The sequence below is a fragment of the Platichthys flesus genome, chromosome 19 (assembly GCF_949316205.1).
Source record: "Platichthys flesus chromosome 19, fPlaFle2.1, whole genome shotgun sequence".
In the NCBI taxonomy this organism is placed as follows: Eukaryota; Metazoa; Chordata; class Actinopteri; order Pleuronectiformes; family Pleuronectidae; genus Platichthys; species Platichthys flesus.
In genome coordinates this window covers 4,820,603-4,841,730 of record NC_084963.1, presented here as the reverse complement: position 1 = coordinate 4,841,730, position 21,128 = coordinate 4,820,603, and the positions used below count along the sequence as shown (strand labels likewise).

General features: G+C 41.0%; 1 protein-coding gene across 1 annotated transcript; it reads left to right on the top strand.

Moving 5' to 3' along the window:
* Positions 1 to 272: 272 nt before the first annotated feature.
* On the top strand, positions 273 to 20,468 carry galt (galactose-1-phosphate uridylyltransferase). The gene is made up of 11 exons (XM_062413391.1): positions 273 to 403; positions 1,067 to 1,236; positions 1,363 to 1,438; positions 1,703 to 1,751; positions 3,912 to 4,041; positions 4,716 to 4,772; positions 8,530 to 8,652; positions 12,179 to 12,311; positions 13,706 to 13,789; positions 19,401 to 19,555; positions 20,029 to 20,468. The coding sequence occupies exons 1-11, from the start codon at positions 367 to 369 to the stop codon at positions 20,122 to 20,124; spliced, it is 1,110 nt and encodes a 369-aa protein (XP_062269375.1). The 5' UTR covers positions 273 to 366; the 3' UTR covers positions 20,125 to 20,468.
* The last annotated feature ends 660 nt before the right edge of the window (positions 20,469 to 21,128 follow it).

Here is a 21,128-nt window from a genome sequence, read left to right as displayed (position 1 = left end):
CAGAGGCCGAGTTTCTCGCGCAGGCACCCGCTCCTCCAAGGTTGCCAGAACTGAGTAAAACCCCTTTTAGTGTCTTTACACTAACTCAACTCTTTTTAACTCTCAAAAACAACACACAAATTTATTTTATATTTGTATATAAAATATATTTAATATCACGTGCTACTCTTAATTGGTCGTTTTAGCTCTTAATTGTTGTGTGTCGGGAGGTTTCCCTTCATACGTAAATGTGCCCCAAACAGCACTTTCCCTTCCACTTGTCCAACAACAGGAAGAAGGTGGTAGTCGACAGCAGCTAACTCGAGTCAGCAAAGAGTTGAGGGATTTAACAGAGAAGTGGCAGCTCTTTAAAAAACCTCTGTCAACATGAGCGACAGAGAGGAAGTGGGTTTCGATCCCAAAGGTTCGTATTCACTCAACTTGTCCATTTAAAAAGCTCGTTTCATTCATTGGGAGGTCGGTAACTGCCGCTGAGGAGAGTTCACTGTCTGTGCTGTGGTTGTGATTCCAGACTTCATTTAAAATCTGTCTGTTTTAATTCACTTTGTCAGTCAGACTTTTAACAGATAATCAGGATACACTGTTGAACGTTCATGTTTTTAATCCATATCGACAGCTGCTGGAATCAAAATCTATAGCACTTTCAAACAGATGATTAAAAGTGGTAATATTTACAAGACGAATTCACCAGTAGGTTAAAGTGATTCATAAAATCCTCTTTGGTTTTACCATAGTCTGAAGCAGAATTGTTAGAATCGAGAATGAGTGTAAAATCCATATAATAGTCTATGGAGTCTGGGTCAACCACAACCAGTGGTGCAGTCTTGTGACCTGAGTTCCTGTTAATGAATGAACAGCAAACTGAGATTCTCATCAACACTTTACTCATCAAATCTTTCAATGTTAATAAGTGCATTAAACGTCCTTTCTTTGTACTGTTCACCCTTTGTTAACTTGCACATAACAAATACAATTTGAAGCTGATGATTTCCCATAATTTCCCTCTAGTTGTCCTCATGTTTGTTTGATTATATCTTGTCTTTATTGCTGCTCTGGTTCACCTCAGACCACCAGCACCTGCGTTATAACCCTCTGAGGGACAACTGGGTCCTGGTGTCGGCCCACCGCATGAAGAGACCCTGGGCGGGACAGGTGGAAAAACCCTCAGAGGAGCACATACCAAGACATGACCCCCACAACCCGCTGTGTCCTGGGAACACACGTGCAAATGGAGAGGTAAGATACTTTAAATCAACTCAGGACTAAATCACACAGGGAACTGCAGCTACTGAACAAACCCATCTTGCCTTTTTCATTCCAACATCAATTTAGAATCTGTTGTGTCTGTTTCTGACTCTCCAGGTAAATCCAGACTATGAGAGTACCTTTGCTTTTGAAAACGATTTCCCTGCTCTGCAGCCAAATGCCCCAGATCCAGGTCAGTGTCATTTTGCAATAAGTTATTGGTTCACGTAATAGTAAAATAAATGAATAGTTGCAATATTTCTGTAAAACAAAAACCAATAAAGCTGTGTGAAATATACAAAGATAGAGTTTTAAGTTATAAGCTGTTATACCTCTTCATGCATGTGCAAAGCCTGTTTCTGCTTGGATGTAATCCTGTGTTATCTTGGTACAAAATATTTTATTTTGGGATAACTTCAAGCAACATTAAACTTAATTTAACTATTTTCTTCTTCAGGTTCGTGTCAAGACCTGTTGTTCCAGTCTAAAGCTGCGAGGGGTGTCTGGTAAGAATAAAGCTTGGTGTCACAGTCAGGCACGTACGGCACAGTCAGGCACATTTCTAGAGAATTCTCCCTACCCTGTCTTGTTCTCCCTACCCTGTCTACTGCCCCTGAGCAAGGCACCTTACTCCCCCAACATCTGCTCCCCGGGCGCCATACATGGTTGCTCACTGCTCTGTGTGTCCTGCACCAGATGGGTTAAAGCAGAGGTTACATTTCCCTACAAATGCATGAGTGTGCCTGTGCATGTCTGTGCATGTGTTTGGGATAAATAAATGTATCTTAATCTTAATCTTAATTTCATGTTAACAGTCTTAAGGTGTAATTATTTGATATGTATTTATATCTGCCTCAGTTATATCACCAAATTGATTTATTTGTTTGTTCAGAATACACAGAAACATTACACAATGTAAATTACAGTAAAAGAGGGAAAAAACTGTGTTCTAAAATCTTTGATTGATAGGTCACAAGTTTGATATTGTGCCTTTACCAATAGACTAAAACAAAAATAGTTGTTATTATGGGCTGTATATTTAACAAACGCAAAATATAATTAAAACGTGACTCGAGGATTATAAATGATTGAGGGTTGCATCTTAATCAACTCCTTTTGAAAAAACATTCAAATTTGTGACAATTAAACAGAACTGATGAGAGCAATCAGAAAAGTGAGGCAACATTCTTTCATTAGTGATCATCATCATCATCATCATAATCAACTGTTGGGCGAAGCAAATTTTTTTAATCAACGCACTACATGAGTTACACAAAAAAATGAACACACCACATATCCCAGTACATTAAGATGTCTGTTTCCGATATGTCACCAGCAGGTGGGGATGTTTACACACTTTATTTAATATAACTGATCAAGTGATATTTATGTATCAGTGATCAGGGAATACAAGCTTCACCAACAGGCCAGGTCTCACGTACCTGTATTCCTGGGGGTGAATTGTATTCAGTCACGAGTGTGAAAAGTTTCACTCCAGCTAAAGGTATTGACAGTTTTATATTGGAGGAGAAACAGGAGAGCTGGAGCTTTGTTACATGCTCGATGCACATCAGTGTATAATCCTGACGTCCCCCGCAGAGCTGAGCAAATGTTTTTACATGAATTTCAGCCTCTGGTGTAGATGTTTTATTTTTAAAAGACGTTCCTGAACGATCCCGCAGCAAACTCACCCAACAGCTGAATAATAGATTAAATCACATTGTGATGCATGTGTGGGTCGAAAAGCTTAACCTGGCGTGTGTGAATCCCACGAGTTACATAAAGCCTGTGAGTCATGTCTTGCCACAGACAGTAATGAAGCACAGTAAATCGCACTGATAGACCCGTTGCACTGAGGCCGTGTCAGAGGGAGAGGAAGTTGCAAAGTGAACCATGCAAAGGTCGATGCCCTGCAGCAACCTTCAGAGAGCCAATTAGAGGGACAACAGAGCGGGGGGGATTTGGAGCATCTGGGTCATGGGACACAAAATGAGAGATGGGGTTATGAAGAGGTGAAAAATCCCTTTTTGTTATCAAGCTGGACGAATCTACTCATAATGTCAACTTCAACAAATGGTCCTTGTCCAGTCGTGGGTTGTGTGTCTTACAAGGGTGGAAGTTGCAGGTGTGGTTCACGCACACCGGCAGAGCCCACGCAGTAATATACTCACGTGCGATTCATAAATACAACCTTTCAGTTTTGCTCCGAGCGTAAACACTTGTCCAAGTATCGATCATATAGCTGCTCCGGCCCTGATGGAAGAGATGGCTGCTCGAAATCTCATCTATATGTGACTCTGTTTCCTTTGGTTCTGGAGGTAAGGCTGAGGAGCACTGAGGTGTTACAACATCATTCTCAGCCTGAAACCGTTTCTTGTTCATATTTTATCTTGAATAACACGATTTAAAGCTCTGACCACATAAACCCAGTGTTTCTAATGTCAGCTCCCCCCAGTGATGCATGTCTACTGTGACCTTTCTTTTAAATTGGGAAAATGTAATTAGTAGATTAACTTTATTCCTCCTCATTTCTGTGTTTGTGTGTGTTTGTCGTTACTTGTTATGCCTCAGCACCGCGACTTCCAGTTGCACTACAGGAGATTTGGTGCACAGACAGCATCAACTGTAATTCTTCCTCTCTTTTGTCCTCTTTGTGTGTTTTGCAGTAAGGTCATGTGTTTCCATCCCTGGTCTGACGTCACCCTCCCTCTCATGAAGAAAGAGGAGGTTGTCAAGGTGATCGACAAGTGGACGGAGCTTGTTGAAGAGCTCGGCGCCACCTACCCTTGGGTTCAGGTATGAACTACACTCACACATTATTGATAGAAACTTTCCCTGCCTGGATACTTGTTAAATCAACTTTTCACCTCCTGAGCGGACGTCACAGATCATCCAGTTCTCTGCTCCAATGATTCATTTTAACGTGTTTTTGTTTCTGATGAGATGGAATTTTAATGATGCCTCTGGGCAAACTCTCAAATTCAAACTGCAGCAGAGAAGAGGAGGGTATGGATGAGATAATCAAAGTTTACACGAGCAGGATTTGCATGTTTTGCCGATATCGAGAGGCTGTTTTTGAGGTTACAAGCTGGTAGACGTGTATCAGCAGGTGTGAGGTAGAGGGATCTGCAAACTGAGGGCAGGAATATTACATCAGCTCAGCGAGTTAAGATCCACTTCAATTCAAAATAAATCGGTCTCGGCAATATTAACAAATCATTGCACTATAGCTGCTGAACTGATCCAAAATCCACATTTTATTGTGTTGTGCCTATTTCAACATCGTCAAATTGACAGTGTCATATCATTAACGATGAGAAAAACAAAAAACAATGCTAGCCGGTAATGTGTATTTATAAATTGTATGGCTGGCTGCAGTATAGGTCATAAACCCCATTGATGGCTTATGTTTCCTGCATCACTGGAACAAGGGACGAGGTAACACAGCCTCTTTTATTTTTTGATTTCAGATATTTGAGAATAAAGGAGCCATGATGGGTTGTTCAAATCCACATCCACACTGTCAGGTAGGAAAACGCACAAACATCCTCTTTCCTTTCCTACGTTACTCCAGTCATGTCTGGATTTTAACTGTGAGAGAGAACATGAAGTCCACCACGTCCATCAACACACAAACACAAACCCCTTCTCTCAATATAACACAAAATAAATGCTTTCTAACCAATGCACAACATAAGCTGTTATTTTGCACATTGGAGATGCCGGATTTTCAGATTCGTTGTGACAAAGACGTTGATGAATGTTAGAAAGAACTTACAGGTCTAAACATAGAAGCTGTCAACCCACTCTTGACGGTGTATATGTCACATTTTTTTTTGTGTATCTGTAATTTACTCCTTTACTGCTTCTTTTTACACAAAGTCACACCTGGAGTATTGCCCGGGCGCTTTCTTGTCTTTTCATGTTTGTCTATTTACTGAGGTAATTCAAGCAAGACTAACAGTTCAGAGAGACGGAGACAGTTCCTGTCAGACTGTCACCTCTCAGCGAGCTGGTGAGCAAGAGCACAATCAGGAGGGAGAAAAACAAGAGCCCGACAGGAAGGGATAAAGAAATATGTTGAATTCTTTTAGGGGCAATATCGTCTTTGATATCTAAATTATTTGTTTACTATCCGTGCAGCATGGAAGACATGTCAAGACTGGTTGTAGAAGCCAGTCTGAATGAAGCCATATACCAAACTGTGTAAGTAGTAGGTTGTGTGTAATCCTCCCTACAAACAGCAGACATTAACCAAAAAGCAAACAGACATGGATGAAATCACCTGGAGAATATTACTCTCAGGATGATAACGTTGAACTGTTGATTTAAGAGTTACTTGACTATCCACTGCTCTAGTTTGACACTTTGTCTTTACAACCTCAGGTATTTGGAGTCAAGTAAATCTTTCCTCGGACGCCTAAAGGCTTTTTTCTTGGATTTGTGTTTCCAGTTGTTTTTAAAACTCTAATACAAACAGCAGAGGGCAGTGTATGACCTCAGAGTAATAGGGTTTTAACACTGTGTCACAGATGTTCAATGACACATCTGTTTCCCTGAGGGCTGTCGTGTATTAGTCTCATGAGTTTACAAACGAGAAAGGAAGATACAGTCTCTGTAAAGGCAGAAGCTTGGTTTAAAATCGCTATAATTAATATTTACATGTTTTCATAGGTGTGAAAACAGTCCAAAATCCAAACAGGAATATAGCTTTGATGGAGCTTTTATGAAAGTTGTCAGAGTTTTTTCTCCTGCAGTCCACATTCCCCCTGTCTTGTGAAAATGTCCAAGAACGACAAAGGGTTAATATCAGTGATCATGTGTGCTTGCCTGTAAGTACAACAACAACACAACCCCTGAAGGCCAAATAAAACCTAAGAGGCACGGAATTAAATCTTTGAAGAATAACGAACAGAAAATGTTAATCACGGTCTGGAGGCAGCGTCTCACAGGATCGGAGCTGTGTACGTATTTTTTATGCAATACTGACACCTCTGTAATAGAACCATCCTTTTTCTTTTTAAATGTAAGTAGCCCAAGGTCTATACAGTTTTGAACAGTGTTCAGAGTGCTTTTGAAAAGCATGCATGCCACCTCTCAGGAGTGGATGGTTATTGAGTTCACTCTTACATCCCCAAGTACGTCTTTTTGCCGTTTAAGAGCCACACTGGCAGCTGAATTTAAGAGGGAGGATGTTATCATAATAGCTTTTCACAGTAAGAGCTGTCAGGACTTCGGTCTAGTAGGAATTCACTGTATACACTTTTCCTCTCTAGTGGTTTAATTTGACTTTCTTCTACGTCTCTCTGGGAATCTGCTGCTGGAAACGAAGATAGAATATTCAAGAAAAAACTGTGTTCAAATAGACTCCTGGCCACAGAGTTTGACTGGCATTCAGAAATACCCATACACTATTATACATGGCTGGAATAAATATACACATTAACACAATCTGATCTAGGATCATGATCATAACCATGGTACGGCCTTTAGCCAATTAGCCATTAATACTAAAGGTCTAGTGTTTGAGACCCAGAGGGTTGTATTGTCAGAAATGGAATATAATATTTATAATCATGTTTTCCTTGGGTATAATCACATTAATCTAGAAATAACTGTGTTTCACCACCTTAGACTGAGTCGTCTTTATCTATAAGTGCATCCTGTTCGCTCCACATCACTAAACCCTACTATGTTCATTTCTTTTAACATTACACTAATCTGGTTTCTACTGTCATCGCTGTATTCGTGTACATAATCTAACCATGGCTCAGGGCAACAATTCCCACTCTATTAAATTAGCTTCATTACGTAGTGAATATTATTAATGAGTCTAAACCTGGGATGATTCAACACCGTGACATGTGCCCTAGTGGCGAGGCCGTGCAGGACACTCGTCAACTGCTGGAAAATATAAGAATATGGATCAAACTGCTGATCATTAGATGGAATTTCATTGTATTTCTCAATGAAGTCATTGGAGCTTATTTTTTCCTCCCACTTGTTATTACTGGAGTCGATGACAGTGTGGTTCCTGCACTGAATTCTGGGTGTTTAATCAGAAAACAATTTAGCATGCAGCCTGAAGCGGTGCTGCTAAAAGCGGCAGCGAGTGCCTCTGATTATTACTCTGTTCGTGATGAGATGGAATATAATTGGAAGAAAATGACTCACGATGGCATAAATAATTCACTGTCGGTGAAACTACAGTGTGAAAGGCATGAAAATGTATCTGGAAATTTAAACATATACGTTTCCTCGTAGTTCTATAGCCTGGACAACATGCACAAATAATAAAAAAGAAATAAGAGCATGGATATAATATATGCATTGCATGTTTTTACCCCGGGGAAGCTAATTTAGTAAAGTAAATACCCACAAGTCAGACCCTGAGTAGCTGTTACCTTGAACACTGATTTATCATGCCGCGCTGAGTCTTGACTGTCGGAGTCATTTGGCCGTCGCCGCCTGATTCTACATCCATTAAAACATCATAAAGTGCAAACATAAATTATTTGATTGCCTGTCGAGATGTGCGACGAGCCGTAAAAAGCTTTCTGAAATACTGTAGAAGCACATTCCAAAACATTATTTATATATATTATTATTATGATTTGGCAGCCTTGAGTCTTTACTCTGAAGCTGCTGGAGATGCAGTCAGATTGACAGAGACCTGGCGACATAAGCAAACAGCCCCGGAAAGTAAATTTCATTCCAATGCGATGGATCCTATGAGGTGAATGTCATGACTCCTGATTCAGACCAGAGACCTGAAAACAGACAAAATACACAGATAAAAATACAGAAATGGTCTCATGTGAAGTAAGTTCCACCTCTGAGGGATCATTTTGTGTTCATGAACTGTGGCACCCTGACTCACATGGAGATGAACTGATTGAGAACCACAGAAGCTCGGGTCATGTCGTTCCCTGGGATGAATTACTTTCCTCTGTCACATGATAGTGTCTGCAAGTTGATTTTCACACTGTACTGAAATAAATGAAAGTGTTGGCTGTGGTGGAAACTGATTCGTCAATTCACAAAGCTGGGAAGAAAGAAATGAGGAAAGTGAGATTTCAAACCTAGCACTAGTGAGACATTTATTTACTGAGAGGTGTTGATTATCACAAATCCCAGATAGATTGTGCTTGTGTGGAATCAGAGTGTTTTTAATTTTCTAAATAGAGTGTCCCGGTAACACACATTGATTTTTTTATTTAGTCGTCTCATCATCATTATCATCTTCCTCCTCCTCCTTCTTCCTGTTTCCTGTCACATTCACAGGTGTGGGCCAGCAACTTCCTGCCCAATGAGCCGGAGCTGGCGGACCGCTGTCAGAGAGCGTACTACCAGAAACACGGAGAGCCGATGCTGCTGCAGTACGCCCGGCGAGAGGCTGAGAAGAAGGTGCAGCAAATCATTTATATAATTTATAGTTTATTTTACCATCAGAAAGTTTTATCAAGTTCTACTTTTCCCAGAAAAACTTACAACGCCCAGACAATGTGAGGTGAGCCGCTTGTTATTGGTGTCAGGGAATTTAAGTAATGCTGTAATACATTCTGTGTCTAGCGGTAATACGATAAATACAGAGTAGTAAATATTTAAATATGCCATAAAGGTGGGCATAATAAAGTACTTGGTTTGAATTACCTTTTAGAAATTTGGAATTATGAACACGAGTAAACTCTTTCCTGGAAAAAGGGAGCACAAGCCATTTTAACAATTAGATTTTATTGTTTTTTGGATTAGAGGACTGATAACAAATTAAAATGTCTGTAAATTTAATTTCTGCAAATCAAATTTAGCTCACCTCATCGCCTCTCTCCCATCATCCATCTATCTCCACGCTCTCCGGCCATGCTTTTCTCTCTCTCTTTCTCTCTCTTTCTCTCTCTCTCTTTCTCTCTTTCTTCCCTATCAGCATCCTCTGCCTGTCGTTCACTCAGCGAACCGTGTGATTGGACAGCAGGGACGCTCATTAGCATAATGCTGCCGTGAACATCTCCAACTTGTGTGAAGGAAACAGTCGAGTGTAAAGCAGAGAGCCTCCGACCACAGTCAGCGTGCTGGCAAATGTCTTATTAGTAAGCAAACACAGCTTATTAGAAACTGTGAACCAACTCTCTGCAGGAGAATTGAACTTGACAGAGCTGTAATTGTTTTTTTCTCTCTACTTGAAGACGTATATGCTACTTCATTATTTACTTTACTTAATCTCAGGTTATATTCAAACGTACAACCTTGCTAGAATCCAGCGAAGGTCGTAGTGCATCACATTCGTCTAGAATGTCATCTTATATTTGATATGCAGAATCTAAAATTCATGTTGTTACATCAAAACAATTTATGGATTTTTTTAATACCAAACAAAATCACATCTCAAACGTCTTGACAAAGAAAGACGAAGAAGAACTTCAGTGAATCTTTTTAACTAAAAATTATTTGTGTTGATTAGAATCTTCACAAGCAAAGCTCCAGGTCGATCTCAAGAGGAGGGTTATTGTTTATTCTTTCTCTTTTGAATTGAATCTGATTATTTGGAGAAGAAAGTATCCTCTTCAAGAGTACTTAGACAGGGAGAGTTGGCTTGATGAGCAAGTACAAAATGAAATGAAGACTTTTAAGTGCGAAGTTACACAAAGAGGATACAAAAATCGAAGGAGCAGAAGAATAAAGTAAATACACAAAGTCAGGGAAAAGGCAAAAAAGAAGTCTGACAGCCACTGATTCATTCAGGGGATGAGCTTTGTGGGTCCGTGCATGTGTGTCCTTGTATGTGTGTGTGTGAGAGAGAAAGATTGGCATTAAAGTTTTCAGAGGAGTAGAGTAGAAACTTCTCCTCGACAGCGGCTCATTGGGATTTTTATAAAATCAAAGTGGAAGCAGACGTGTGTGTTTGCAAGAATGACTTAGAGCTCTTCTTCTCGTCCACTGGTATGTGTGTGTGTGTGTGTGTTTCTGTGTAGCCCTTTTTGCCTGTGTCCATTTGACCTGAGGTTAGGACCGTAAATTGGCACTCTGCGGCGTCCGGAGGAGTCGGGTCTCGGCTCCCAGGTGACGCACTGGACTTTGAAAGAAAAACTTTATGAGCTAATTGAATAAAATTGGATAGGATTGGCCGTGTGTGCAGCTGTATGTTTTATGGACTTTCTCTCCTCCTCCTCAATGTTTCCTATACATCCTGGTTGTCTCTTATTCATCTTCTCTCTCCTCCTTTATAATCCTGTTCGAGCCTGTGGGGGACAGAGAGGAAATCTTCACCAGAAGAAAATAGACGTAGAAGTTAGACATAGGAAGAACAATACATCAAGTTGATCTAATGGATTAAATCAATAATGGACATACTTTGCAGTTACACATAATATTCACACAGTTCCCTCCTATTTATCCCCGGCTCATTTTCGTCCTCAAAATATTTGTTATTGCACTGAGGGCACTGATCCTGAACGGCAAGTACAGTTCATTGAGAGAATGAAAACTCTGGGAATCTGTTTCTACAGCTCTGTGTTTTCATCCACACTCATTAAACACCACAGTATTCCCCATAGATCCCTAATGATGCACTAATGCCTGGCTGGACACGTTTGTTCAAACCTCTGGGAGATTTACAGCCCCCCAGCGGTCTCTGCTTTGTCTGATTACTGATAAGAACATTTTTAAAACGGGTGAGCACGCCATTCTCACAGAACAGCACAGGCAGATAGTGGATATAATTGTCTGACGCACTGTATAAGTGGAAAAATGCAATGAAAGAAAGAGAGAAGAAGGAATGAAAGAAAACCCACTCAAAGTAATATTCATCCACCCACACAGATGAAGACACAAGAGAGACTTCTAAAATTAGACCATTGCGTAAATATGTAGCGTGAATGCAGCTCCGCATGCACACAGTTCTCTCATGTGCGACAGATTCCCAGTGATATGTGCAGGGATCAGAGTGAGTGACCAAGAAGGCATGAGGCAAATAACACTGCAGACAGCAACTGAGCAAAACACTCACTCAGAGATCACTAATGTTATTATGAGTAGTTTAGATTCTTTGGGGTTCATTATGAAACCGTAGCAGGAGAAATGAGAATGAAGCAGGAAGCCACAGTCTAGATAATGAATCACGTGCATCCAGAGTTATCTGAGAAACAAAGACTGAGAATCTCTCAGATCATCATTCAGCGGCACAGAGCCGGGTTGACACAGTGTGTGTGACATCTGATAATTAAACAACATAAAAAAAAGAACACGTGGAAAAATGTGCAAATGGATTTTTTGGAAGGATTCCAGTTCTGAGGCCATAAAACCCAGGTGAAGAGCGACGGCAGATACATTCCCAGTTCATTTACTTCTGTTCACGTTGCACTGGGATGTCAGAATGCAAATCTTAATAAAGCGTTGACATAATCTCAGGGATTAACTGCTGAGGGAGGGCAGCGTCTTCGGTCTGTAAACATCTGGCCATGCACAGCTGCACAGGTGGTTCCAGCTGTTGTCAGAGTCGACGCCTCTGCAGGTTGAGCTGTGATCAAATAACTGGATTAACTGGGTTCTGGTAGACGCCACTGGAACCAGCAACCTCTTGTGCTGCTCTAAGTGGCTGTTGATGCTAACATGCTGATGTTTAGCGTGTGTAATATTGACTGTGTACGCCATCTTAGCGTGTTAGCCTTCTCGTGCCTACTGGTGATTTACACGTCTGTGGTTTTTCACCAGATAATTCACTATTATGCAATCATTTCAAAACATGGAAGTCCTTCATTTACAGTTAAAAGACTGGACTTCTGCAGTTTGATTGATGTTCTCTGTACAAAACAGCTCTTGAGTTCTGGTTTCACTTCGGCTCGAGTTTTTAAAATCACAGTTAAAAATAAAACATATGTATAAAGTATTCCATCACCTGACATTCAAAGACATTTTAAATGTGTGTCTCCTCCTTAAGGAGCGTGTGGTGGTGGAGAGCTCTGATTGGCTGGCTGTGGTCCCCTATTGGGCAACGTGGCCCTACCAGACCCTGCTGCTACCACGAAGACACGTCCTCCGAATCGGTGACCTGACAACATCCGAGAGGGGGGGTGAGTGAGCGAGTGAGTCGGGCGAGTGACTGGGAGAACAATGAGACAATTTAGAGCGGTCTAGACTCAGCATCTCAGCGGGGAGCCTGCAGTGTGTGTGTATGTGTGCCAGTGTGTGTGTGTGTGTGTGTTTGTTTGTGTCCTTGTGTATGTGTGTATGTGTGTGTGTGTGTTCTTTCACAGCATGTTCAAGCTTCCCACGAGATGAAACATTTTCTTTCAGAACATCCTGGAGCTGCTGATTTCAAAAGGGATAATAACACCTAAAACCACCACCATCACCTTCTTAAAAGATTCATCAGAGTCTAAATACATAGACGTAGGCCACATTGTTAATGGATAATGTGGTGGGACCAGTCTGTCCCCACTGCAAAACATTCTGCCAATTGGGATGGAAACGGTGAAATCGTAACTCAGCTCCCTCCCGTCATAACTTTATGGATTTTTAAATCCCTCTTGCAGATTCTGTCGTTCTCGTGTAGGTTCGGTATTGCCCGGGATAAAAAAGATATGTGTCAGTGCTCCGCCACTTTGTCTTAATGAACAAGAGAGAGGCATCGACACAGAACAACAGACCAGCTCCTGCAGATTCAAGGGAGGAGGATGCGAGTCGGAACCAATTTATGATTCAATACCTGAAGTCAAATCAAGCTGTTAATTCACATTTTATACCTGTGGTTTTGCCTGCAGCCACATAAACAACAGTTTGATGCTCTGGTTGGTTAATGACCATCAAGAGGAGCAGTGTGCAGCATCATTTGCAAATCAGACTCCATCCCTGAACTACATCCAAGAGATGGAGTCTGTCACTTTCTCAGATACTAGTTGTTATTTTTTTATGTAGGTCACCTGACTTAAAGAGTTATTTGTGGCACAAGGAAATAAGATGAAAATATGAAACCACAGATGTTATACAATTTATTACACAATATCGCACAATGCCTCACTGTGTATTCAGTTCATTATTCAAATATACAGTATTACCCTAATATGTAATACACAGTTGTTTTTGCAAGACATTTTACTTTTCATTATTTGTAATACTCCAATACTTAATCGACTATTCTTTGTGGTGGATGATTGATGCTTCAAACTCAACGGATCTGCATGTGCACTTTATTTTTTAGCTTCTGACTCCATCATGTATTCAGGTGTTTCTTTTATATTTCAGCCAGCCCCCCTGATGAATAAAAGTTTCATGTTCTTTTTCTAATCACAGCTTCTTTTTCTTTTGCCGTATAGTCGTTTCTCATTTCATTTTTCACTCTTGCATGCCTTCCTCCAGCTCCTCTTCCTCATGTCGTTTTCATTATCAACAATATTCAATAACACAACTTGCTATCTGTCTCTTTTTTTTATCACTTTATCACTGTCTGTCTCTCTGCTTTCGTCAGGTCTGGCTGACATCATGAAGCGTCTGCTGACCAAGTACGACAACCTGTTTGAGATCTCCTTCCCTTACTCCATGGGCTGGCACGGTAAGACAAAAACAAGTGAAGCAGGGTTGAGTAAGAAAGGCTGTTTCCAAAATCCCTATATATTCCACTATATATTGATTTTTGCCATTTTATTCTGTCTGAATGTTTAAGGATTTTTTTAATACCCTATATCGTAGACTCATTGTTTCTCGCAATGCATAGTGACACGTAAAACCAATTTTCACTGACCGAGCAATATATACCATCATGCATTGCGCTTGCAGCATTGAGTTTGAGATATAGTGGAGAGGAGAGAAAGCAGGAGCAAGTTTATTTCTACATTTACACAATCAAGTCATTCAACAGGCTTTTTACCTGAGTATAAATATTTTAAATGTAATATGAGATTTTTAAACCAGCTGACGTTGTTGTTGTCGTACGCCACCATCCTGCGACAGTTCCCTAATGACTGGTGCAGAGATTCTGTACCGGGTGGTGTCCCAAAGCATTTCTTTTGCAGATGACCTGCACCACACAAACCTCTCAACCCTACACAGTGAGCAGGGGTCAGTGAACGAGTCAAGAAGTTTTGCCTCAAACGTGGCGACAGGTTTAAAGTCCTGCATCAGGCCGGCTCTAACCCGATGCACACAGTCAATTCAATGAGCTCCTCTGACAGAAGTCTGAGGCGAGTTCATGGTACTAATCTGCCAGAGTCAGTGTTGAAATAGGTGACGTTGAGTCTTTTCACACTCAGGATTTGAATACACTAAATACCTTCAGCCTCTACTTATCCACACGTCCCCGAGCAACAGGAAAGACGCCACCGCTCACTTCTCCCTTTTCCTCTCTTTCCATTCCCCGTTTCTCCATGATCCCTCTCTTCAGACACCTCCTTTCCTTGATCCTCTCTTTCACTTCATTGCTATTCTTCTGTCCCTTTCTCCTCAAAGTCAATTTTCACTGCTGCCAACGTGTGATCAATATCATTCTACATGCAGAGGGGCTCTCCTCACATCTCCCACCCACTTCTTCTCCCATCCGTCACTCGGCTCTTTTCTCTCTGATGTTATTTTACATTAGCTCCCATCATGCAGCAACATGGCATTAATATTACATGTGAATATTGACTCTCTTATGACATGGTAAGTTAAAGTTAAAGGGGCTGGAATCTCTGTAGTCTACAGGTTAGATCACTTTTTTGCTGCCCTTGCGTCACCTCTGCTGCAATAAACTGACAAACGACAGACGCTCGGCTTTGATGCCTCCCACTCGCCTCAGCTCACACGGGGACACGTCCCGATACTCAACGTCTTGTCTCTTACGTAAAGGTTTCACAGGTAAAGAGCGGGCGTCGTGTAATTCCAGGCTTCTTAAAGTAGCATGAGGAGACAGAACAAACTGCACAATGCTCGTGTTTCAGATGAGAAACTCACAAAGGCTTTTAAGAAATATATCACATTGAAGAAGAAGATAGTGAGATTTTGAGAATAATGTCATAATATTATGAAAATAAAGTCGTAATTGAAAAGATTAATATTGAAATATTTGTTCCCCCTCTTAAGTGGCCTTAATACTCTGTGTAGAAAGTGGTCACTTGTTATTTTGTGATTTTGGCCATTTTCAAGCTTATCTTGTATTTCACACACACACACACACACACACACATCTTTGCTTCCAAATCACTTATTCCAGCTCTTGTGTGTGTGTGCCTCCGGGAGGTTAACAATCCGGTATCGAGTGAATAATCAGCTTTCATCTGTCAATAGAACAAGAAATCACAGATACCCTGGATCTCAGTGCTTCAAAGACACAAGGGTGAGAGATAGAAACGTTATGTGGTGGTTGGAATGAGATCCACATATCATGGGGATTTGTACGAGTATTCCCTTTGTCAGCATTTTTCTTTTGAAGCCGCAGCATTTCGCAGAGGAATTATGATCTTGAAGGGCAAGAAAAAAAAAAAATGGTATGTAGAGATTTGTTGCAGATTCAGTGTCAGGGGAGACACTTTTACAAACGGGCAGTTTTTGTTACATAGAAACATGACTTTCATACTATTTAGTATCTAAACTTCAGTTTCTCATCCTGAACATTTTCCATTTGATCTCATTTCCAATTTAGCGTCACGTATCGTGATCCTGCGCTCGGTTTCCTGTCGCAGCTAAACACCACAGGTCAGAGAAGGAGCAAGCAATTATGAAAGAAATGCTTGGGAGTGTTTGGTGCCAGTAACCTTCACAATAAGAGCCTAATCACCTTTTCAGCAGAGTGATAAACACATTTCCCTTCAAATAGTTTAATAACACGACAGTCAAAGTATGTGAATTTTCTTTCACTGATGCCCGAATACATTTTTTAATTGGCCAGGCTTCGTTCAGAAACGAGTTTGCCATCCAGCAGTCTGTTCCTCGGTTAATCTGAAGTGCATAGCTGGTACTCAATGAGTTTTACCTGGGCTGAGACAGTGAGGCGATGTCAGAGAAACACTCTACAGTGTTCTAGAAATGAGCAGAGAGCTGTGATTCCATATGTGACAGAGAGCAGTGTCATCATGGCTGAGCGGCCGCAGTGATCCTCCTGTAGAAACTGTACATCCGCGAGTTCAAGCCCTGACACAGGGCTGGGGACACGGTGATAGGAGACATACTGCAGCATCCTGCTGAGCTGTTTCAGAAAAAGGAAACTTCACTGCTCATAAAAGGACTGACTCTGGAAATATAAACACTGGAGAGTGGAAGTAAATGCACATTGAAGATAACTTGAATATGTGATACAGAAACAGGGAGGCCTCAAGTCTTTTGGCCTGTTTCCACTTGTCAAAAACCCACTAACACCTGCTGACATCTGTATTTTGTCTGCAATGGGAATGGAGACAATTGGCATCTATACCGAGTCAAATGATTCTGCAGTAGAAACTGGTTTCAACGGCTTCGGAAAAATGTATGTTTAAAATGCTAATTTTCCACCACACATTTATCACTTTGAGATCTTTGGTAATCTTTAACATGTTTTCTCCTTCACCAAATTAATATAAACTATTGACTTCTTCTAATCCGTCTAACTTTCGATAGGTTTACTCAGGCCAGTGACTTGCACACACACTCTGACCAATAGGAACTAACCATGAGGTTGAACTGAATTCATTTTGTCCACAGCTCCACAATCAGGAAGGTACTTGTGGAAATTTAAGATGTTTAAGAGATAGTTTTCAAGCCATGATTTTCTCCCCTCATCTATTCTGAGAATCAAAATCTTTTTTTAGTTTTTTTTTTACGTGGGTCGCTGACCTGCCGCTGTCTGTCTGCTGCTTCCTTCTTCAAGCTCAACGCCTTGCAGCATGAAGAACAGTTTATAAAAGGAGAGATGAAACATTCCCTCCCAAACCGTCGTGTGGAGAAAAGAACAGAGGGCACGAGTTCACATATCAAATTTTTGAACTCAAATCTCAGTCTGAAGTTGCCTCTAGTGAAGTCTCGTGCAGATCTCCTGCTACGTTTTCTGCTTTAATCTTCTGGTCCGTTTAGATTCCTGAGACATTGAACTCGTAGGTCGTGTTCAGCAATGTTTTCAAGGTTATATGTCGGTATTCAGCGGATTCCCCTCATTCTTTACATAGAGCTGTTGGAGTAGTAGTGGACCATTGTATTTAACAAACACACACATACACACACAAGAAACATATTGTTATTCCAAATATTCAGTTTATTTTATTAGCTATTTTTAAGAGAGACACATACAAAGAAAGAAGGTGAAGAGCAGCAGAGTTGATATTTGGTGTCAAATATTTGGTGCCATTTTAGGACTGAATAATTGAACGGCAATGATAATCATTAGAGCTGAAAAAGGTCATCAAAACATAAGAGCCTTAGTTAACCAGCTAACCACCTATCCGTCTGAGTGCATCCAATGTGTTGGTGACACGGGGCCACGCTGTGTTGAGTCTGTCAGCCTTTAGAGCAGGAAAGAGATTTTTCTGAATAAACTGCACCACTACAGCGCCGACGGATCAATTTCTGTAATATGCCATCTGCTGTGTTAATAAGAGTTAGAAGTTCTCATTAAAATGAAATTACGTCCCACTGTGGCAACACATAGCCCAAATATTTACCACCTCAAGCTGTTTCATGATCCTCTGGCAACGTGGAAATAAATAAGTAAAATCCTTTTCTCTTGTTACATCTGACAATGGATTATTTTCCCACTTGCTAGGAGAACTTTCAACTCCCAAAATAATGGTGTTATTTGAACCTTATCAGTGGGGATTAAGGGAAAAGGAACTGTGCCGCTGAGCGCCGACACACACACACACACACACACACACACACACACACACACACACACACACACACACACACACACACACACATAAACACACACACAAACACACACAGGCAAACTGCACAAGCTGACCACCTAATTTGGAACATGCATTCCCATCCACACACACAGGCAGACCTGGCTGGCATAATGAGTTGCTTTATGTTCCCATCTGTGGCTCTGCTTTATTTTGGCACATTTAGATGCAGCTACACTCTTTTTTTGTTTTGCACCAGGCTTATTAGCGGCAGAGCGGAGAGGGAGAAGTGGTCGGATGGCGTTCGAGTCGCCGGGGAAATCATGGATTAGATAAAGCTAGCTGCTTAATACATATTACGATTTGTCTCTCGGAACCAGCAACTGTTACGATAGGTCGACTCCTATCTACGAACAAATCTGTAACTATAATGCAAAATGGTAAATCATGCACACGCTCGCAAGGCCACACACTTGCAAAACAAACTCACCGTGTAGTTTTAAAAATACATAATTGTCTGGTAATAGGAGTGAACGCAGTTTATCCAGGAATCTGTCTATGTATTTATTTATTTAATCTTTTGAGAATATGTTTGTTGTTCCCTGGTCGCCTCATTACCTCTGTACCTCCCACGGAGACCAGGAAACAAAACAGGCATTAAAGAGGAGAATTAAAGGATAAATAAAGTTACCAGTCAGAAGAGGGATCTTCAGTAAATTACCCTCTTGAGACAATTTAGGAACTTGTGTAATAATGCAATTTTTCATGGCGTGTTTTGTGAAGCTGCACGTGGAGATAGTGGCAGAGGAAAAACTGATGACAGGTGATGCTTCCATTGAGGGGACAAGGAGTTTCTGGATGGATACTGAGGTCTTCACAGATCTCAAACCAGTTCGACACTCATGGTTTTGGGTTCTGGTTTGACCAATCACGTTTGAGCAGTCGTTGGTTGGCTGCAGACACAGATAATACAATATTTAAAGTGTTGCCTGGGCCTTAAACATCTACATGAAGCATCTGGAGAAACGTAACTCGAGTGATGAAAGACACTAGTCTGTGATGTCTGATGTCTACACCAGTAGCTCCAGGATTCTGGTTGTGGCCCCCGGAGGCTGATTCATTGTCAGCTGATGGCGGATGAGCTGAGATTTGTCTTCCTCAGATCTGTTCCTTGACACAATCCCAGTGTCCTTGAGCAAGATATTAAACCAAAACTTTAGAAACATAAAAAAAACCCTGAATAAATGAATTTTTACTCTTTTAAATATCCTCAAACTGTCTGATTAGGGAAGGGCAGGGTATCACACACATTAACAGTTCAGATTGAACTGAGAGTAAAACCAGTCCCCTCTCCCTCTCCCCCTCTTTATCCAGGAGCCCCGACTGGCCCCCACTTAAAGGAAGATAACTCCCACTGGCAGCTGCACGCTCACTACTACCCCCCCCTGCTGCGCTCGGCCTCTGTGAAGAAGTTCATGGTCGGGTATGAGATGCTCGCCCAGGAGCAGAGAGACCTCACCCCAGAACAGGTGAGTATTGTGCACGTACGACATTTTAACAAAGAGCAATAAAAACTAGCCTATAAAAGATATTTAAGACACTGATGAATACGATAAAATTTGAGTAAAATACAAATAAACAACAGTCTCACTAAAGATTGATGCAGCGACCACGAGAAGCTCATTACGCGTTGAGAGACACGCTGCTCTTCACAGATGGTTGTTAGTTGTACACGTTCAACGGCGCCGTTAACTTTAAGAGTCAGAGTTAAAATGATCAGAAAGCGAATTAACAGGATTTGATGCTCGGCTCACTGACACAGACATAACTTACTTAAACAGACAAACAGGTGAAACAGACATAAAACACGATGAGAGGCCAACTGTTGACTTTCCAGCACGTAAAATATAATGGAAATCCAGGATTACAGAAAATGTCCCTGCATTTGTCTTTAAAACTGTTTAAGAACTCAAACGTTTCCATGTTGTCTTTGTGTTTTCAGGCTGCTGAGAAGCTGAGGAACCTGCCAGAGGAGCACTATAAAACCAGAGAAAACCAGGAAGAAGGAGGAGGAAAAGAAAAAGACAGAGGGAAATAGAAGTCGAAGGGGAACTTGTCGTTGTTGTATTGTTTTTGTTATCAAAGAACTGTAAACGGAGATATTTGAAAGTGCCTTAAACAAAATCACACATACAACTTTCCCATTCTGATTAATGGGAGAGTTGTCCCACTCTATGCACATTTCAAATTCCTATCTCCATGTTTTTGGATGATATTGAGTGAATGTTTTTCCTTTTTTCTTTTTCCATCTGTTGATTTTAAACAAAGCAATCTGTGATTCAAATGAGTGTCTTTGTTTCGTGCACATGGAGGACAATTCTTGAGCTTTGTAATTCTTTGCTTTGTTGAGAATCCACATGAATAAATAGACGTTGGATCGAGCGTTTTCCTGAGTGAACATTTCATTTCATGCACTCCCAGGTTTTCTGAACATGGAAAGAAGCCATAGACGAGGTTTGAAATGCGTAAAACATATTTATAATAAATTTCTATCATGATGAGAATTTTGTGGTTGTATTATTGCTTTTTAAATTGCAATATACACAAAACTCAAAACTTGTACATGACACCACACTGCACCAATGGTGGATAATAAAGACAGAATGAAGGACGAGAAGAGTTGAACACTTCAGAACTTGTTGTTTTGTAACTTAAGAGAAAAATACAACTACAAACATGTTTAATGAGGTGTGCGCTCACTACGCCAACAGCAGATGGCGGTGTTGCTTAATAAAGTGAGGAAGATGACCTGGATTTAGAATCTGACCAAACTTCAATCCGCATTAAAACCCTCAAATAGAATATATATTATTCTTTCAATCCATGGTCGATGTGTCTAACTCTGCTCAAACGACATGTGGCGATCACCATTGTGCGCTAAAGTGATTGTGGCTTTGTGTTTCTTAGAGTTGCATCATTTCATCTGACCTCTACCCCCTCCCCCTCCCCCTGAGGCTAAACTCTGATGGAGAGGAACCTTTTACTCGATCCCGCCTCCACCTTCCACTTCTATCCCAAATATAATCAGAACTGATCTCACCT

Excerpts from the sequence above, each read along its gene's own strand:
- galt (XM_062413391.1), top strand. The coding sequence starts at position 367 with ATGAGCGACAGAGAGGAAGTGGGTTTCGATCCCAAAG. Across the intron at positions 1,439-1,702 it reads GCCAAATGCCCCAGATCCAG|GTTCGTGTCAAGACCTGTTG; the intron begins GTCAGTGTCATT and ends TTTCTTCTTCAG. Across the intron at positions 13,790-19,400 it reads TTACTCCATGGGCTGGCACG|GAGCCCCGACTGGCCCCCAC; the intron begins GTAAGACAAAAA and ends CTCTTTATCCAG.